The 16630-nt window shown below is 53.4% G+C and overlaps 5 protein-coding genes across 5 annotated transcripts; 3 read left to right on the top strand and 2 right to left on the bottom strand.

Annotated features, from left to right (window-relative positions):
- Window positions 1-554: 554 nt before the first annotated feature.
- MRS44_010096 (uncharacterized protein) lies at window positions 555-2228 on the bottom strand (the record flags this gene model as incomplete). Its single annotated transcript, XM_046281287.2, has 3 exons — window positions 555-1405; window positions 1461-2106; window positions 2211-2228. 3 exons carry the CDS (start codon window positions 2226-2228, stop codon window positions 555-557), a joined length of 1515 nt encoding a protein of 504 aa, XP_046131454.1.
- A 1675-nt stretch (window positions 2229-3903) lies between these two features.
- Window positions 3904-4500, top strand: MRS44_010095 (uncharacterized protein; the record flags this gene model as incomplete). The annotated part of the gene is made up of 1 exon (XM_065619996.1): window positions 3904-4500. One exon carries the CDS (start codon window positions 3904-3906, stop codon window positions 4498-4500), a length of 597 nt encoding a protein of 198 aa, XP_065476185.1.
- A 594-nt stretch (window positions 4501-5094) lies between these two features.
- On the top strand, window positions 5095-8714 carry MRS44_010094 (uncharacterized protein; the record flags this gene model as incomplete). Its single annotated transcript, XM_065619995.1, has 2 exons — window positions 5095-5451; window positions 6033-8714. The coding sequence occupies 2 exons, from the start codon at window positions 5095-5097 to the stop codon at window positions 8712-8714; spliced, it is 3039 nt and encodes a 1012-aa protein (XP_065476184.1).
- Window positions 8715-10982: 2268 nt separating this feature from the next.
- Window positions 10983-14379, top strand: MRS44_010093 (uncharacterized protein; the record flags this gene model as incomplete). The annotated part of the gene is made up of 12 exons (XM_065619994.1): window positions 10983-11204; window positions 11258-11376; window positions 11425-11663; window positions 11716-11830; window positions 11879-11892; window positions 11950-11971; window positions 12024-12310; window positions 12578-13271; window positions 13322-13397; window positions 13448-13923; window positions 13975-14052; window positions 14109-14379. 12 exons carry the CDS (start codon window positions 10983-10985, stop codon window positions 14377-14379), a joined length of 2613 nt encoding a protein of 870 aa, XP_065476183.1.
- A 578-nt stretch (window positions 14380-14957) lies between these two features.
- MRS44_010092 (uncharacterized protein) lies at window positions 14958-16110 on the bottom strand (the record flags this gene model as incomplete). The annotated part of the gene is made up of 4 exons (XM_046276515.2): window positions 14958-15059; window positions 15110-15932; window positions 15985-16036; window positions 16089-16110. 4 exons carry the CDS (start codon window positions 16108-16110, stop codon window positions 14958-14960), a joined length of 999 nt encoding a protein of 332 aa, XP_046131457.1.
- Between the last annotated feature and the right edge of the window lie 520 nt (window positions 16111-16630).

The following is a 16630-nucleotide window of genomic DNA, read 5'->3' as shown; positions in this document are numbered from 1 at the left end:
ATATCGAAGCCGTTGCAACCCATTGGGGGCGCCGTATGATGGTCCAGAGGGTCACGGTCGGAAAACGAAGAGGGATGGAGTGCGGCAAATTGAAAGACAATCCTTTACTCCTTTAATAGATCTAAAAAGCACCTGGCCATACCGTCCCGCCCTATGTTCCGAACGGGCTGTGACTCTTCAAGTTGTCCAAGGTTGAAGCTATCTTGTCGCGACGCGGTCAGTGTGCGACTGCCCCGCGATCACACGTGACGTCAAATTCAGCTTCATGCTCATGGCACCTTTGGCACATGGAACCACGACTACAAAGATGAAAATAAGGGACATCATTTGATGTTCCAAAACTAATGCACCAGGGTTAAGGACGTACTCAGAAGGATAATAATTAGCTCAATTCTCGAGTTTCTTTGTAGAAACTGCCATTAAGAAATCCATAGGTAGGCTCGCATGCAACTAGGTTTACCAACACCATCTCTTGGATCTTCACCCTTCATTATCGCAGCAAAAGAAGAATATCCTCCCAATCTAACCATGATGTTGGCCGTCATAATATTCCCTCAGAAAGGACCCTTGGCTGGCCTCTTGCCGTTGGGATCGTAGCCGCTGGCAATGCTCACGTTATCCCCATAGGTACTATGCGCACCCTTTCCATTTCCATCTCGCGCTGCAATGAGCTCGGCGTTGCTCTCCGTACCCCCCACGATGATCTCACCACCTCCCTTGACCTTGCCAACAACCATACCCTTGGCAACGCTCTTGAGAATAGCCCGGCGTGAGACTCCCGTCACGTCGATGTAGACGAGTCCCACGTTCTTGAAGCCGCCTCCCAGATGTCGTGATACCTCGCCGGCCTCAGCGCCCCAGCGATGTCCAACCACCGTGGTCACGCTAGATGATGTTCCTGTAAGCAGGTTGCGGCCGGCTTGTTCGATACCGTCAACAACCGTGTTGAAGGCCATCAAGCTCTTGTTGAGCATACCGGGCTTGTACGTGTCGATTGCGTTCCCGTCCTTGTCGAAGCCTCTGGCCCGTCCATCCTTACGGCGAGTGACACTTGCGCCCAAGTTCTGAGCTAGATTTCCGATTGTCCCAACTGTCGACGATGAAAAGGTAGCAGCTCTGTCCGAGATGTTGTTGATGCGACGAATGCGGTCATGGGTAGATGGAGCAAACGTGACAGGCTTGGCATTTGGCTTGGTGTTCTTGGTGAAGCTGTCAGCCTGGCTCTGCAGCGTCCTGGAGACGACATCCGATGTCGTAACGATGAGCCGGGATGCCTTGGTGGCGCTGTTGACTATCGTCGACTTTTTGTAGGCGGGATGTATGTCCATCTCCATGTATGCCTGCGAAACAGGCTGCACAGAAATGTTCTGGCCGCCATCCGCAGGAAAAGAAATCTCGACGGGTTCTGGAAATGTGTTAGCAGCAGCACAAGTATCATGTTGAAGGACTTTTTCGCATACCCTTGGAGCCTGGGCGGACCTTGCTGTCCTCAACCACCTGGTAGGTATCGGTGAGTTCTCCGATGACACTACCATCTTCCTCATCGACAAGCACAATTCGACCACCGGCATGAGAACTATGGCTGCCCTGGACGTAGGCCTCCCCTGGGTTGTAATCAGCCGGATTGTAGGCAGGAAGCTCTTCGCCAGCAGCCTCGCGCTCCTTGGCCAGGGCCGCCTTGGAGTCTCTCGGTTGGGGCGCAGGAGCTCTCTCGAGGAAAGCGGTACACTGGGCGAGGATAGTCTCGAAGGTATCGACGTCCTCCTGGACACCCGCTCTGCTGTCGAGGGACGGGAATTCGATTCGAGTGAAGGCGCCGCTATCGGGGCCGAGATCCCAGCGGGGGATCAGGTAGCTCTTGGGTGGCTGGTGGTAGATCTGAGTCGTGGCAGGCAAGGGGAGGTCGAGCTCGGGAGGGAGATGTAGGTGAAGATAGAAGTCCTCTTCGCCGTCGGAGCCAACCCCTGAGGGCTCAGCAAAGCCCGACGAGGTCGGGACCATGAGCAGCGACAGGGTCTGCGGCCCCGAACGGGTGAGAGATCGCTCCTTGCCATTAGAGATGTGGTAGGCGTTGATGCCCTCAACAGCGTAGAGGAGCTTTGGGTCCTGATCGAGCCTATGTTAGTACGAAAGGAGTGCCAAGGGAGAGCGAGTTGTAGACGTCATGGACGGATACCATGATGGGCCTACTGGAAGTGAGGTCAACTTACGTTGTGTCCCGAAGCCATATCTGCTAAGCTCTTGTAATCTTCTTCTAACACAGAGATTTGTATACAGATTCTTTGAGGGAGAAGGGACAGGTTGTTAAAAACAAGGAAGGGGTAGGAGAGTGTCCCAAGCTTGGAACTCGCGAAGTTAGAGATGGAGGGGTTGGTTTTATGACGGCGCTCAGGCCAGAGATGGTGCCTGACAAGCGCGATGCGCGGCAACACAGCAGCAATGCGTTAAACTGCTAAGGAAATAGCTTATGATACGGCGGCTGTTGCAGGCGGTCTATTCGAGAGATGGGGACGAAATTGTCGCAATGGGGACGTTGGTCGCAAAATATCCATCATGGTCAAGCAGTAGGGCGCCTGTCGGCGCTTATGCGTGTGGTGAGCTGCGAGTTGTGAGGCCTCTGGGAGGGGGCGACGTCATTCATTGGTGGGCGCAATCCATTGAGGGTGCCGCCACCGGAATACGAGCGAATAATGTCGAGGTGCTGGTTCTGGCACCATCTCTGTCAAAGTTGATCACGTACGTAATGTGTATCGAGATCCTTATTTTCTTGCGGTGTCTTGAAAAAAATCAAAAAAGTTGTTGACCTGGCAAGCTGAGCAGCTTGGGATTGCGTGTGCGGCAGGGCGAAGCAGTTAAGCTTAAACGGCCATTCCTGTTATAGTTTGCTCGGTGGCAGCCAGCCCGCTCGGGGTCAGCTTGGCGCTCTCGGTCGGGTCCATGTCCATACCAACATGTCACTGCATGCTGTCGTAAAGAGGCGGGATACAGGGATCTATCCTCGGCATATCCGTGGGAGTTGGGTAGGCTGTGGGGGTTCACCATGAGGTAACTTTTCGCTTCGAGTTGGATACTAGTCGTTGTCTGCTGTCGACAAGGCTCTGGCGGTTCTGGCTATTCAGCCGAGATGGGCGGTGGCCTTCCAGGAAGTGGATTGTCATCGTGACCGTAGGGGATTATGAGAACATCTCAAGGAGAGATCCATGATGTGAAAGAAATGGAAAAACGGAAGACGATGGAGTCACTTGGGATCCATGGATCCATAAACCAGGGACGCGACAGTCAGCAGCCGCGTAGGAACTGCGTAGATTGCTGTAAATTGGATGTATGCCCGTGATGTTATTAATGAAGTTGTAAACGCTCTCCTTTGACCTTCCTCGAAGGCTTTTTAGCTTCATTCGTGCCTTCCTCCAAGAATTGATCCTTTCTAAAAGGAGGCAGGCGCGGTCACGAACCACGTGTGTCTCCGTAAAATGATGGGCCCTGATCATCGATGGAACTTTTTATCAAACAATTACAACTTCACTGAGAATTCATTTATTTACCAGTTTTTCGGAACCAGGACCCATCTTTTGACTTCTCCTCCTAGTTATGGTTGGCTATGTTGCATACGCATTCTTGCAGTTGCCGCCGCTCTCACTTTAGCTGCCGGTTGCAGCTCCTTGCGCCATGACTTGACTGCACGCTACGGTGCACCATCCGACACAGCATGAGTAACGATGTCTCTGATGATCGAATACGCCCCTCCCCTTTGCATCGTGTTATTGCATTGCGTCCCGACGCTTCAATCGCCATTTGACCTTTTGCTGGCCTCGAATTGTACTGGGAGAGCTGCTCTGGGCGAAGCCCACGCGGGTCCATGCTTTTGGTCAGAATCGTGCCACTAACAGGTTCCACATAATCTCGATGTATCCATCTGGTATCTGTCCCATCCACATAATCGAGGCTAGAAACTCGCCGATGTCGCTGGAGAAGAGTGTGAAGCTCTGCAAGTGCTGTGCTATCCGATCGCCTGAGATGCTCAAGTCACAGCGTTGCTCCTGGCGGAAACCCCGACCAAACATCAGCGACAACTTTCATGCAGCCCTATTACATGCATACCCAAACCGACTGTCGGACAATCCTTTCGTCAGTCGCTCTATCAAGGCCCGAGCTCAGTCGGACAACTGCACGATCGCCAAGGAAACTAATGACAACACCCTCTTCCGCATGCCTGTCGGTCCCCTGGCTGTCCTTGGCGCTTCCGAATGGGGAGTCCTCGTAGGGCCGTTCTTGGTTCCTGATTTCATCATCACGAGTCAATCCCTCATTACTACGTTGTCCGTAGTAGGGATACAATGGCGCACAAGTTGGGAGTACGAGCATCTCTTGGCTCTCAACGCCAAGGCGATTGAGCATCCGACTCTCATCTCTCTGCCTGCCGTCATGAACGCATGGATGCTGGAAAAGGAAGTATGGATACACGCTGATGCGTCCACTACTGCACGTCTTGTCTGCTCCTAGTCTCCCAGGTTCCCTTCTCCATGCTCGGAAAAGGTCGAGAGTCGATCTTGGGGCCCGCCCAGTGCACGTCAATTAGTTAGGAGAATCAACCCCCACCGGAACGCTGGGGAAAACGGCCGGCGGCGGCCTCGGATATTGCACCGAGGGGTGTCAAAACTCAAGTCAGCCCCAGATTTGACCACAGGACAGAGGCTCTTCGTGACGATAGCTGGTACGTTTTACCCCATCATTACGTAGTGGCTCATGCTATTGCGGAATCGGATGCCTTGCTCAGCGTGGTTGGTTTACTCACACCGAAGCGTGGTCGTCGGATGAGGCGTCGGTTGGCCTCCCGATGGCGCGACCACTTTCGACCTCGTGGCTGGCAGTTTTGGATATGTCGCCGTCGTCTTCGTTGAGATAACAACAGCTATTATGCAGCGATCATACGAGATGCTTAATCTATTTGCGGGTGATCTGGTTGGCTAACATCTTCTACCAAGTTAGGCCTTGGATCTAGCCGGCTGGCATTCCCTCCCGTACCATTGACCAACCCAAAAAGCGAGCATGGGTCGTTGTTTGGGCCGTGATGTCTGGACACATCTCGCGCTCACCATGCCCACCGAGCTGCGGGACCTACCCGCGTGGTGGACACCGGGAGCCCCTGCTCAGGGACCAGACTTCCCTGCTGCCACGGCCGGCCACGGCTTCAACGGACGAACTGGTCTAGCTAGCCACGCCCTTCGGCGCACACAAGGAATCGGCACGGCAGAGACGTGCGGACTTCAAATTGAGCTCTGTTGGTTTCTACTGTGGGGTCAACCATCGGAGGCAAGATGGATCGCTTCGTTAGCGGCTCCTATCTCCTTACCCAGCTCTCCCACACGCCTGGCATGCGGATTACTCGCCAGGGTTTACCATCTTGAGCTACCTAGGGAGACAGACCAGGAGGGCGTGCGCATTGTAGCCAACGTACTATGAGGTCTGAAGCTTGGTACATGCCGAGCACAGTAGGCAAATAAGCGGGAGGCGGTGGACCAGGCATGACAACTAATAAGTCGGGCCTGAGAACCTAGCGGTCGGCTCGGAAGTTTCGCCTGCGGTTCCCTTTCATCGGCTTCTTCTTGAACAATCTTGCCCTTGGCTTACCTTCGACCTTACTGAACTACGATCTCGGCCAAGAGTAGTTGCCTTTTGCCGGAAATTTAACCCTCCTGTCGCCACAATGCGTTCATGAGAGCAGAACCAGGTGAAGCCTTCCTCGAACTTGATCGCTCCGTCCAGTACACTCGAGAGACTGGACAGTCGATTGTATCGTCCAGGCTCGCAACACTGGCTCGATCCATCTTGCAACCTCCTTTAGCGAAAACTGGAGGTTCTTGATTTGATCGGTTTAGTCATTCGATCGTCGATTACGATACTTGGACAAGCAACTGTGGACTTCACATCTGCTCTCCAACTCGATTAGTGGTCTTCACGGGCGACTTTGACTCAACGGGCAGTGACTTCTCCGGGGATCGTTCTTCCTTATCTTGAATTTTGATAACACACAGGGTTCTTGTTCAGAGCCCAATCTCGTCAAAATAGCTTCTCAACTTCGCATTCAGTCAATACTCTCGCCTGCGGACCCCGAGGCTGATGAGCTGTCCAACGCATCCTCGAATCAGTCAACTCCGAAGCGCAAAATCGAGGAGCTCTCTTCTGCCCCCGAGGCCACTCCGCCGGTCTCACATCGGGTTGGTTTCCTAGACGGACAATCCAGGCCTGATGTCGGCGGTTTCGAGCCAACCGGGGGCCCTACCGACGATCATCGACCTATTTCTCACCCAAGTGCCAGAGAAGGCAAGAAGACTTCGAAAATGAGGCAGCCGATGAGGTCTAGCATTGCTTGTCTGAGATGCCGCAGATCGAAAATCAAGTGCGACAATGATGGCGGTAACAGTCCCTGCGATACTTGTATCAAGGGAGGCCACCAGTGCCAGTACCCGGAGGCTACATCTCTTGCTCCCAAAAGAATTGACCCCCCAGCGAGCGGAAGGCAAGAGAAGGATAGCCCTCACGAGAGGAAGAGGGCAAGGAAAATGGACGAAGCGCCTGGTTTGGACAGCGAAAAATCCACGGCCTACGCTGAAGAGATACTCACCTATCCATTTCTAACGATAGAATTGTGGGATCAGCTATTTGCCATCTACAAGCAACATTTCGCGACGGAGCTGTCTTTCATTCATCTACCAACTTTGAAGGAGAAAATGAGTCGCAGACAAGGCCAGAAACAGCACCATTCGTCCGAGTTGAACCTGGTCCTCCTTGGTATCCTCACCCTCACGGCTCGTTTTCATACGGATCTTGTCAAGTACGTGACACACCTGTCAAGCCAGCAAGGTGGGAACGTGCGGCCACGGACAATACAACACAAACCCGACCCGATAGCCGCCTCTGAGTTCTTTGCCAATGCCCTCACGACTGCACTTGGTCCTCTGAGAAAAGCCATGACCGTTGTCACCGTGGAAAGAGTCCAGGCATTTCTGATGCTGGGACTATTCGAGTGGAGTCAACGCCATGCGTTTAGCAACTCTAGCGCTTGGATGTATGTTGGTGTTGCAATACGGATGGCAAAACTCCTCAAGCTTGGGCTCGACGACCACATTATGAAGATTCGAGAAGCTCGAGTCACCGTGGCCGATGAATCTCGAACGAGGTCATCTGAAATTGGGATCATAAGGGAGTCTCGAAGACGTACTATGTATAGTTGTCTGGTTCTTGACCGCATGATGGCCTGCGGCAGCGAGCGGACTATGAGCATCCCCCTGGAGAGCATTGGGATACAACTGCCATGCTCAGAGATGGCGTTTGACCTTGCTTTGGATGTTTACACAGGATATCTGAGATGCCCGGAGGAATCTATTTCACGAAAAGTCAACGACGACAGTACCTTGAGCCGATTTGTGCAGTTGGTTGCGATCTGGAGCGACATTTCCCAGTACAGTACGGCGGGCGGCCGCTCGCAAGAAACCGCATCACCGTGGGACAGTCGATCGACATTCCGCCAGCTGAGAGAGAGATTGGATCGATTTCATATAGACCTCCCGGACACATTCACGCTATCACGCCAAAACTATTACCGCCATGACAATCACCAAGCTACGAATACATATGTATCATTACATATGCTATCTTCGGTGTGCCAAATCATCCTTAACCGAGAGTATCTCCCATTTCTGCCCATCCGCTGTGGCAGACCACAAGGACCCCTTGCGAGTGCACAAGATCCAGCACGGGACCAGTTTTGGGAAGAGGCTGCTGACAATGTCTTCCGAGCGTCCCGGGATATCCTCGATCTGGTTGAAATCTGCAAGGACAAGCTTCCTCAATCATGCTTGACGGTGTTTGCCGTGTGGCTATCTGGCTTTATGGCCGTATACGCCCATCAATTTCCCATCATGGATATCCAACAACGAATGGTAGTTTCGGAAAGCATTGAACGGGACATGGATGAGAGCACCAGTGTGCTTGAAGGCGTGACAACAAGGATGTCTTGTCAGGCGCTGCACAAGCTGACGAAGTATCTACCGGTGGCACAAAATTACTTGACATACCTGGAAGAATTAAATCAGTACTTTGTGGATGCAAAAAGCCATTTCAATCGACAGGCTAACAACGCCGACCCCATGTCCAACCCGTCCTTTGGGGTTAGGCGACTGAGTATACGACCTGTTGGCGATACTGGCCTGGATGAGTCGTACACAAAAGCGGACAAAGCGTCTCCTGAATCCCCTTCGGATGATGGACAGCGATCTCAACATGACGAAGGGTCTGACAGGTCGCGTGGTAGCAGCTGGGAACCTGTTCGTTCGATGAGCGTGCCAGAAGATCATCAAGGGGCGTCGGGCTCCACTCACGGCCCCAGCATCAGCCCTGCATTATCATTTTCAGCCATGGGAAGTTCGGCTGGACTGCGATCTGGGTTAGCTGAATCACCCCCAGTTGTCTTGGAACATCGAGGAGAAGGACTATCTGCCAAGGCAGCCCCTATGGGTGATACAGGCAAATCGCCCTCTTCGTTGTCGGAAAGCCAACTGCTGCTCCCAAGCCTTGACGAAGGCATCTTCCGGCAAAGTATTCCTGAATTTTCGATGGAGAAGCTTGAAATGATCGAGTCACAACGAATCGGGAAGGTATTGAATGACTTGGAAGAGTTTGCGGGTGCGGGCTCGTTGGGAATTGGGGTCCCGTGAACAGGCTAGGACTCGACGGGATGGTGTTTCTGGATAGACAAGGCTCAGGGAGGCTATAACGACCAAAACAGATGTAACGAATTCGTCATGGGAATCCGTAAACCAGAGGAGTTGGTGATGACCGGGATGAATGCAAGCCTTGGGCATTGGTGCATTAGGATGGAAAAGAAAATGTGTGGCGTGGTATTCTGCTGGGATTTTGGAAGCTGGTTCGAATAGATGCATGATTTGGGAGGCGTTGGAGGCATGACTGAATTCGCGAGACACCCAAAACAAAGATTTCATGGTCCTTGGAGTGATCTGGGTATGTATGGTGTTTAGATGGGCGATATAGACAATTGAGGGTGGAGATTGATGTCTGGGAAGTTGTGAAAGAAGAACAGCACGAGGCAGGAGCTACCCATGCTACTGAAGCAAGCAGGAGCTCGTCGACTTGCCCCAACAGGCAGGAACTGATGGCATACCTAATCAGGCAGACAAACCATGGGATGCATCATCTTGCCTCCCTCAACCCGCGGACAAACAAAGAAAAACAGACAGCCAGCCAGCCTTCTTTTGAGTTGTTTTCATAGCCACCCCCACGCTGCGGTCAGGGATATACAACCTAGGCATGCACAGCAGTTGACTCCATCGTCTGTGTCGACCCATTGATGCGCTTACGGTAACGGCTTCAACGAACAAGATGACGGCAATTGACAATCATCTCAGCGTTTTGGTACTGCTCACACGAGCATAGGCCGGGCCGGTACGCATACAGTCGGCAAAACCTGCCGGATCATCGAGGAAACTGAGGCCATGCGGGCGGGTCGCTTGGACGTGGGATTACATTCCTTCCAGGCGCTCTCGCCCACCATTCTCGGGGAGCTGCGTGGTTGCACAACAGCTTCTGGCTGAGCTTGTGAAACCAACGAGAAGAGCTCAGCACAGAGCATATGACGTCGGCATCAAGTCAGACTTGCCAAGACTGGGCAAATGCATGTCACCAAGCCCAGAAGTGCTTACCCCTTGTCAGATGCTTCCAAATCAAGCACCCCTAGTGGATGGGCCAGGAGCGCACAGAGGGGTCTGCAGTCGGCATGCCGGAAGCTTCGCGGGGAGCTTACACGACCACACGACGACCAAGAGGACAAGGAGCAAACTTATCTCCAGATCGGCGAACCCCGTTCCACGTGCGACCCTCAGACGACGACTTGATTCCAGTCCATGACCCGTACAATCCGGTTTATGTCGCAGGCAGGGCGTGCGGCGAGGACGACGGCCAAGGTAACCGTGGCTTCTGCAGGAGATGGTGCAGTCGGTTTCGGGAATGCTGGAGCAGATGAGGAGGTCTGGATGTGGGATACCGTGCGTACAGTACCATACAAGCTGAACCGACCTCCCGGATCCCCCATATCTCGAATATCCGGGGTAACTGTAAGTCGCCTTTATCACGCAAGATAAGGCTGAAGTCCCGAAGCACCATGCACAACAGCGAACGCGAGCGCCATTGATCATCTTAAATACCCGACACCAACCAGACGACGCGGCACCATCGATCCCTCCCTTCCTAGGGAGCTCGACGCTCACCCCCAAATATCAAACATCCCGCAAGCCTGATACCTCGGAGCTGGCCTCGTGAGCTCTTCCCAGCATCGCCTCCCACGCGCGTGGGGCGTGGGGCGTGATGCTCATGACGTCCTGATTTGCCAGCTCCCGACCTCTCCCACTCTCTCTCCACAAGCGCTGATGCTTGCAAGTTTGGAGCTGCAGTCCATGACAAACTTATTTCGAAATGGTTCACCGTGAGAGGCCCGGCAAGATATGATTCCACCTCCCACCGCTCCGACACTTGCGGAACGGAGGTGGATTTGCTTTCTTCGGCGCCCAGCCGGCCTTCCATGTACCGCCTCCAAGTGGACCGCTGTTCCTGGCTCAGACTCTCATCGTTGCCCCTTCGGTATCATGACGATTCACTGAACTAAGGATAGTGTGGCGTCCCCCCGCGTTGTTTGGCCGTGGCCGCTGGCTCGGCTCAGACGCCTTGCCCCCAAGGATGAGGAGTTGTCCGAGATGTTCTCCACTCAGGAGGCAGAGATCCTCAGGTACCTCGGAGCACCTGCGTTGGAGGGGAGGACTACTGACGAGGCCGACGCCCTTGGACGCGCCTCTGCTCTTGCTCTTGTTGCGCGTTATAAAATATAATACCTCCCATCAGTCCACATCCCTAGCACGTCCCGTCCCGAGCTGAAGCGTCCTCACTGTTTCGTTGTCATTTGCGTTTGCTTTGCAATGCCTTCTTCCATCAACGCGCCTCCGGCCGTCTTTCAAGGGGCAAGGCCCGCGGTGAGCAAGCCATCACCAGCGCTGCCAGATATCATTGATATTCGTGGTGAGCATGTCGAGATCAACTTAAAGGATCAGATCATCTCCCAGTTCAACCCCGAAGATGGGCCCCGCAAGCTTCCCACGCTCCTCTTATACAACGAGAGGGGGCTACAGCTCTTTGAGGATGTATGTTGATTTCACCGGGACTGTTCTGCTCACCATTGCTTATACTGAACCAGATCACGTATCTGGATGAGTATTACTTGACCAACTATGAGATTGAGGTGTTGAAGCGGTCATCCGCCGAGATTGCGAGGCAGATCCCTGAGGGTTCCATGGTGATCGAGCTAGGAAGCGGGTCAGTTGATTCCCTCAGTATGCCGACCGCGTTTCTAACACGATCAAGGAATCTACGCAAGGTTTGTTTGCTTCTGCAAGCATTCGAGGACCTCGCAAAGCCCATTCAGTACTTTGCATTGGATCTTTCTCGCAAAGAGCTCGAGCGGACCCTCGCACAGGTCCCCGACTTCAAGTATGTGTCGTATCACGGCCTGCTGGGCACATATGACGACGGACGGGAATGGCTCAAGCATCCCTCCCTCACCGGGCGCTCTAAGTGTATTCTTCATCTGGGATCCAGTATTGGTATGTTTTGATGAGAATTTGGATTCTTTATCCACTAATTCCATTATCTCAGGCAATTTCTCCAGAGATGAAGCAGCGGCATTCTTGGGAGGGTTTGCGGACGTTCTCCGACCTTCAGATTCCATGATTGTAGGTGTCGATGCCTGCAATAACCCAGCCAAGGTCTAGTAAGTGAAACCGTCGCCTCACAATCAGCCTCGCTAACCAAGTTTCAGCCATGCGTACAACGGTGTGTAATGACTTGCAGCAGCCATGGGAGCAATGCTAATGCGACAGTTTTATACAGACTCCAAGGGGCTGACCCATCAGTAAGCCAATCATAGATGGGCCTCGGCTCTCCAGGACTAACAGAATACACAGATTCATCCTCAACGGCCTTTCCCATGCCAACGAACTTCTTTCTGAGGAAGCCTTCAAGGTAGACGAATGGAGGGTCATCGGCGAGTACGTGTACGATGATGAAGGCGGCCGCCATCAAGCCTTTGTTGCACCCACTCGCCCGACCGATGTCCTCGGATCAAGAGTCATGCCGCATGAGCGAATTGAGATTGAACAGAGCCTGAAGTATTCAGACGAGGAAACGAGGACGCTCTGGGCCCAGTCAGGCCTGACCGAGATGGGTCGTTGGAGCCGGGGAGACGAGTATGGTAGGTCGCATCTCCTCGTGATCAATATTCCCACCCCAGAAACTGGATTTTGAGGCCCCTGGGGTTGTGCATGGCATGGCATGGCCCCGGACTACCCCGCGAATCAAGACAAGGCATGCATCCAGTGATCCGACGGCTGCATATTGGTATTTCCCTTTGTGGCCCGGGTCGGCAAGTCTAGCTCTTGTTTGTTAGATGACGTGGGGGGGTTAACAAGAACAAGATATTTAGAGACTGCAGAAAGGATGCTAACAACTACCAATCTAGGCCTTCACATGTTGCAAAAGTCCGCCATGCCCTTCAGCTTGATCCCGTCACTCTACGCCGCTGGGCCACTTCCTGCAGTCCAAGACTGGGAGGCCTTGTGGAAGGCATGGGATGTAGTGACCCAGGGGATGCTTCCTCATGAGGAGCTCAACGAGAAGCCCATCAAGCTTCGAAATGCTTGCATCTTTTACCTCGGCCACATTCCGACCTTCCTTGACATTCAGTTGACCAAGACTACGGGTCAGGCTCCAACTGATCCCGCTTACTATTATTCCATCTTTGAGCGCGGAATTGACCCTGATGTGGACAACCCCGAGCTATGTCATACGCACTCTGAGATCCCTGATGAATGGCCTCCAGTTGAAGAGATCACAGCGTATCAGGGAAGAGTGCGATCCCGAGTAAAGGCCCTGTATAGAGATGGTGCAAGCAAGATCCCTAGGCATGTTGCGAGGGCCATCTGGGTCGGATTCGAACATGAGCTGATGCACATCGAGACGTTGCTCTACATGATGCTACAAAGCGACAAGACACTACCGCCGCCTCATACAGCACAGCCTAACTTTGAGAAGATGGCCAAGCAGGCTTACGAGGCAAGAGTGCCGAACCAATGGTTCAATGTCCCTGAGCAAACCATCACCTTGGGCATGGATGATCCTGAGGATTGCACCGATACTTCTGGTCATTTTGGCTGGTATGTTAAATCTCTTCTACTGGTGATCTCATCAAGCTAATTTGTTACAGGGATAATGAGAAGCCAGCTCGGCAAACAAAGATCCACGCCTTTCAGGCTCAGGGGCGGCCCATCACGAACGAAGAGGTATGAAGTGAAATATCAGCACACCCATATGTCTCTAACTTGCATTGTAGTACGCTCAATATCTATATAGCACCAAGATCAACAGCGTACCCGCATCGTGGTCTTGGGATCCATCCAAGACAGTGAACGGGAGTGCCAATGGCGGTTATACCAACGGCCACTCGAACGGTCATACCAATGGCCATACCAATGGCCATACCAATGGTCATTCCAACGGCCATTCTAATGGGCACGCCAATGGACACTCGAATGGACATGCCAATGGGAACGGCCATGTTAGCAACCAAGTCCCCGACTCGTTTCTCGAGGGCAAGTATGTGCGAACTGTGTATGGGCTCGTGCCCCTCAAGTACGCTCTAGACTGGCCCGTCTTTGCTTCGTATGATGAGCTTTCTGGCTGCGCCTCATGGATGGGTGGAAGAATTCCTACCTTTGAGGAGGCCAAGAGCATCTACGCATACGTCAACAAGCAGAAGAGGGCTGATGCGGAACGGATCCTTTCAAAGACGGTGCCAGCAGTTAATGGGTAAGCAACTTGCAGAGCCTTTCTTAGTTCTATACTCACATATGCATATAGTCACCTTGTCAATGACGGCGTCGAGGAGACACCACCTTCGCAATCTTCCGAATCGGCCAAGGACGGCTCCTCGGAGCTGTTCCTTGACCTGACCGACGCCAACGTCGGTTTCCGGCACTGGCACCCCATGCCAGTGACGTCCCAGGCAACAAGCTTGCCGGCCAGTCTGAGATGGGTGGTGTATGGGAGTGGACGAGCTCGAATCTCGAGCGATACGAGGGCTTTGAGCCTATGTCGCTATATCCTCTGTACACAACCGACTTCTTTGACGGCAAGCACAACATTGTGCTGGGCGGTTCGTGGGCTACGCACCCGCGCATTGCGGGACGGGCGAGCTTTGTAAACTGGTATCAGAGGAACTACCCTTATGCATGGGTTGGGGCCAGGCTTGTTCGGGATATCTAAGTTTGATTTAGGAGCAGGGGTAGTGAGGCATGGGGAGTAGGTTCCTGGAGTTTCTCTTGCCACAAACGACTGTTTTAGTAGTCGGTTGGTTGTTTTGGGGGTGTTTCTTTCAAGGCGGTGTTTTATCAAGGTCCAGATTGTCACAATACCTAAGGTACCTAGGGATGAAGAGGAAGGTTGTCACTCACTTGAGATAGCAAATGTATTCTGATCATCTATGTTCCAGTATCGGCCCCTGAGAGCGTGGCTTTTGAACTCCTCTACCAAAAGATTGATGTGGTGTACCATTTCCATGTCCATGACCATCCCTTGGTACCCCTTCTCGTAAACATAGCACATTAATAGCTCCAACTTTTGTCCAGAGTCCCTAGCAAATCTTATACTAATCCTGAACGCCATTTCATTGCCTGGATGCTGAATCTTTGCGGTCAATAGAGATACACCATGAGTGATCATGAGGGCTCGGCGAGCTGGAGGTGACCCCCCTGGGTCTTTAACAGGACTCGTCTCCCAAAGACGAGCGCCTGTCTCGACTGAGGGCGGGCGCGGCGTTGTTTTGTTTGCGTCAAGAGCGCCGCTCAGCTGTTCAAGCTACCGTAGATATCGAGGAGCTGTTCAAACACGTAGCCAGGAAGCTTAATCCCGTTCTCTGTGATGAGCTTGGAGATGAGATCAGGGGGCTATAAATCTGTCAGATAACTGAAGAAGAGCAAAAGAATGGGATACCAACTGTAAAGTCGACAGCATCGACGGGCTGCTTGCTCTTGGTGCTGACGGAAAAGTCGAGCACGTCCTGCTTGAAGCCAATGTCCCGCTGGTCCATGACAAACTTGCGGGCAAACTTGTGCGTCTCAACAGCGACATAAAAGGGTACGCTAGCCTGGGCAGCCAACTTGGAGATTTGCAGGGTTCCCATACGAGAAATGATGCCACCGTTGGAGGTGACGGCCTCGGCACCGACAATCACCATGTTGACCTGCCGCAGCAGACCCATGACGTAGGCAACCGAGGCTTCTGCGATCTCGGCAACTGGAATACCCTTTTCACGGAGCTCGCGGACGACGCGGTCACTCTCCTCCACACGCGTCTCCTCGCGGACGTAGATGACCTTGAACTTGGCAGCTCCGAGGTCCTGCACCGCGCGCTCCAGGATTCCCACGACGGATCGTGAGGCGCCGTGCGTGAGAATGCACTGCCCCTCGCGGACGAGCCTCCACCCCGCGTCGGCAATACCTTCACGAGCGGCGTTAGCCCTCGCCGCGAAGAGGCGACCGTTGCGGAGCAAATGCTGTCGCACCGCATCGAAGCTGCCGTCCTGCTGGCGTAGAGACGAAACGAGGTACTGCAAGAAGAGGTCCGTTCCGGCGGATAGGGGCACGGGGTTGGCGACAGAGTCCTTGAGACGGTCGGAGTGGACCTTGACCATCTCGAGAGTCTCAAAGACTGTCGTCGAGGGGTGGGCGTTTAGCAGCGCGATGAGGGACTCGATGGCGGCGACGGGCTTGGTGAGGTGGGGGTCCGATTCGAGGAGGCCGCGGTAGGTTGACACGATGCTGGGGGAGTTGTCAGCGAGGTGAGGGGGGTGTAAGAGCTGGGGAGGCGCACTCAAAGTCGGAGGTTGAAGATGGTTGGTCCTGCTGCTCGGCCGGAGCGGCGGCTACTGAGTATTAGCGGGTGGTAACAACTAGGGATAGAAGGGATGAACTCACGGGTTGCTTCGACGGTAGCCATTGTTTGGTCGTGGAGAGGGTATCGCCGTCTCTTCTATGAGCGGATGATGATATTCCCAGGTCTGGATTTGGTGGAGGGGAGATTTTGACGCTGGTGAGTCAGTGAGAGCTCTCCAGTCCCGTCACTTTTGGCGGGGTCGGCGGGGAGCGGGGCCGAGCGATAACACCGCTGAACGATAGGGGAATGCCGCTGTATTCCCTGTAAAGATGGCCACCATACTGCGTAGTAGGTGCCATGATGGTAGATTATACCGGTATTCAACACCCAATTCGAGAGTAGTTGTGAACGACCACCCTCAATTCCATGCCCAGCCAGTTGAATCACATCATTCTATAGCGTGCTCGAGTCTGGCCATTTGCAGGGTCCATCACCCACTCGCCTACCCTACAGTAAAACGGAGGTGCCCCGCGCTCTGCCCCTCCACCGACCCGAGTGTGCCCCTCCTAGACGTCGCAACACCACATTAGCATCCATCACCAGGCAGCTCTTTTCCCTCTTCACCTCCTTTCCAAACACCTCA

Source organism: Fusarium solani, assembly GCF_023522795.1.
Source record: "Fusarium solani strain SB1 chromosome Unknown bctg00000006, whole genome shotgun sequence".
Taxonomy (NCBI): Eukaryota; Fungi; Ascomycota; class Sordariomycetes; order Hypocreales; family Nectriaceae; genus Fusarium; species Fusarium solani.
Note: the sequence above shows the minus strand (reverse complement) of the source record. Positions and strands in the feature narration are given on the sequence as shown.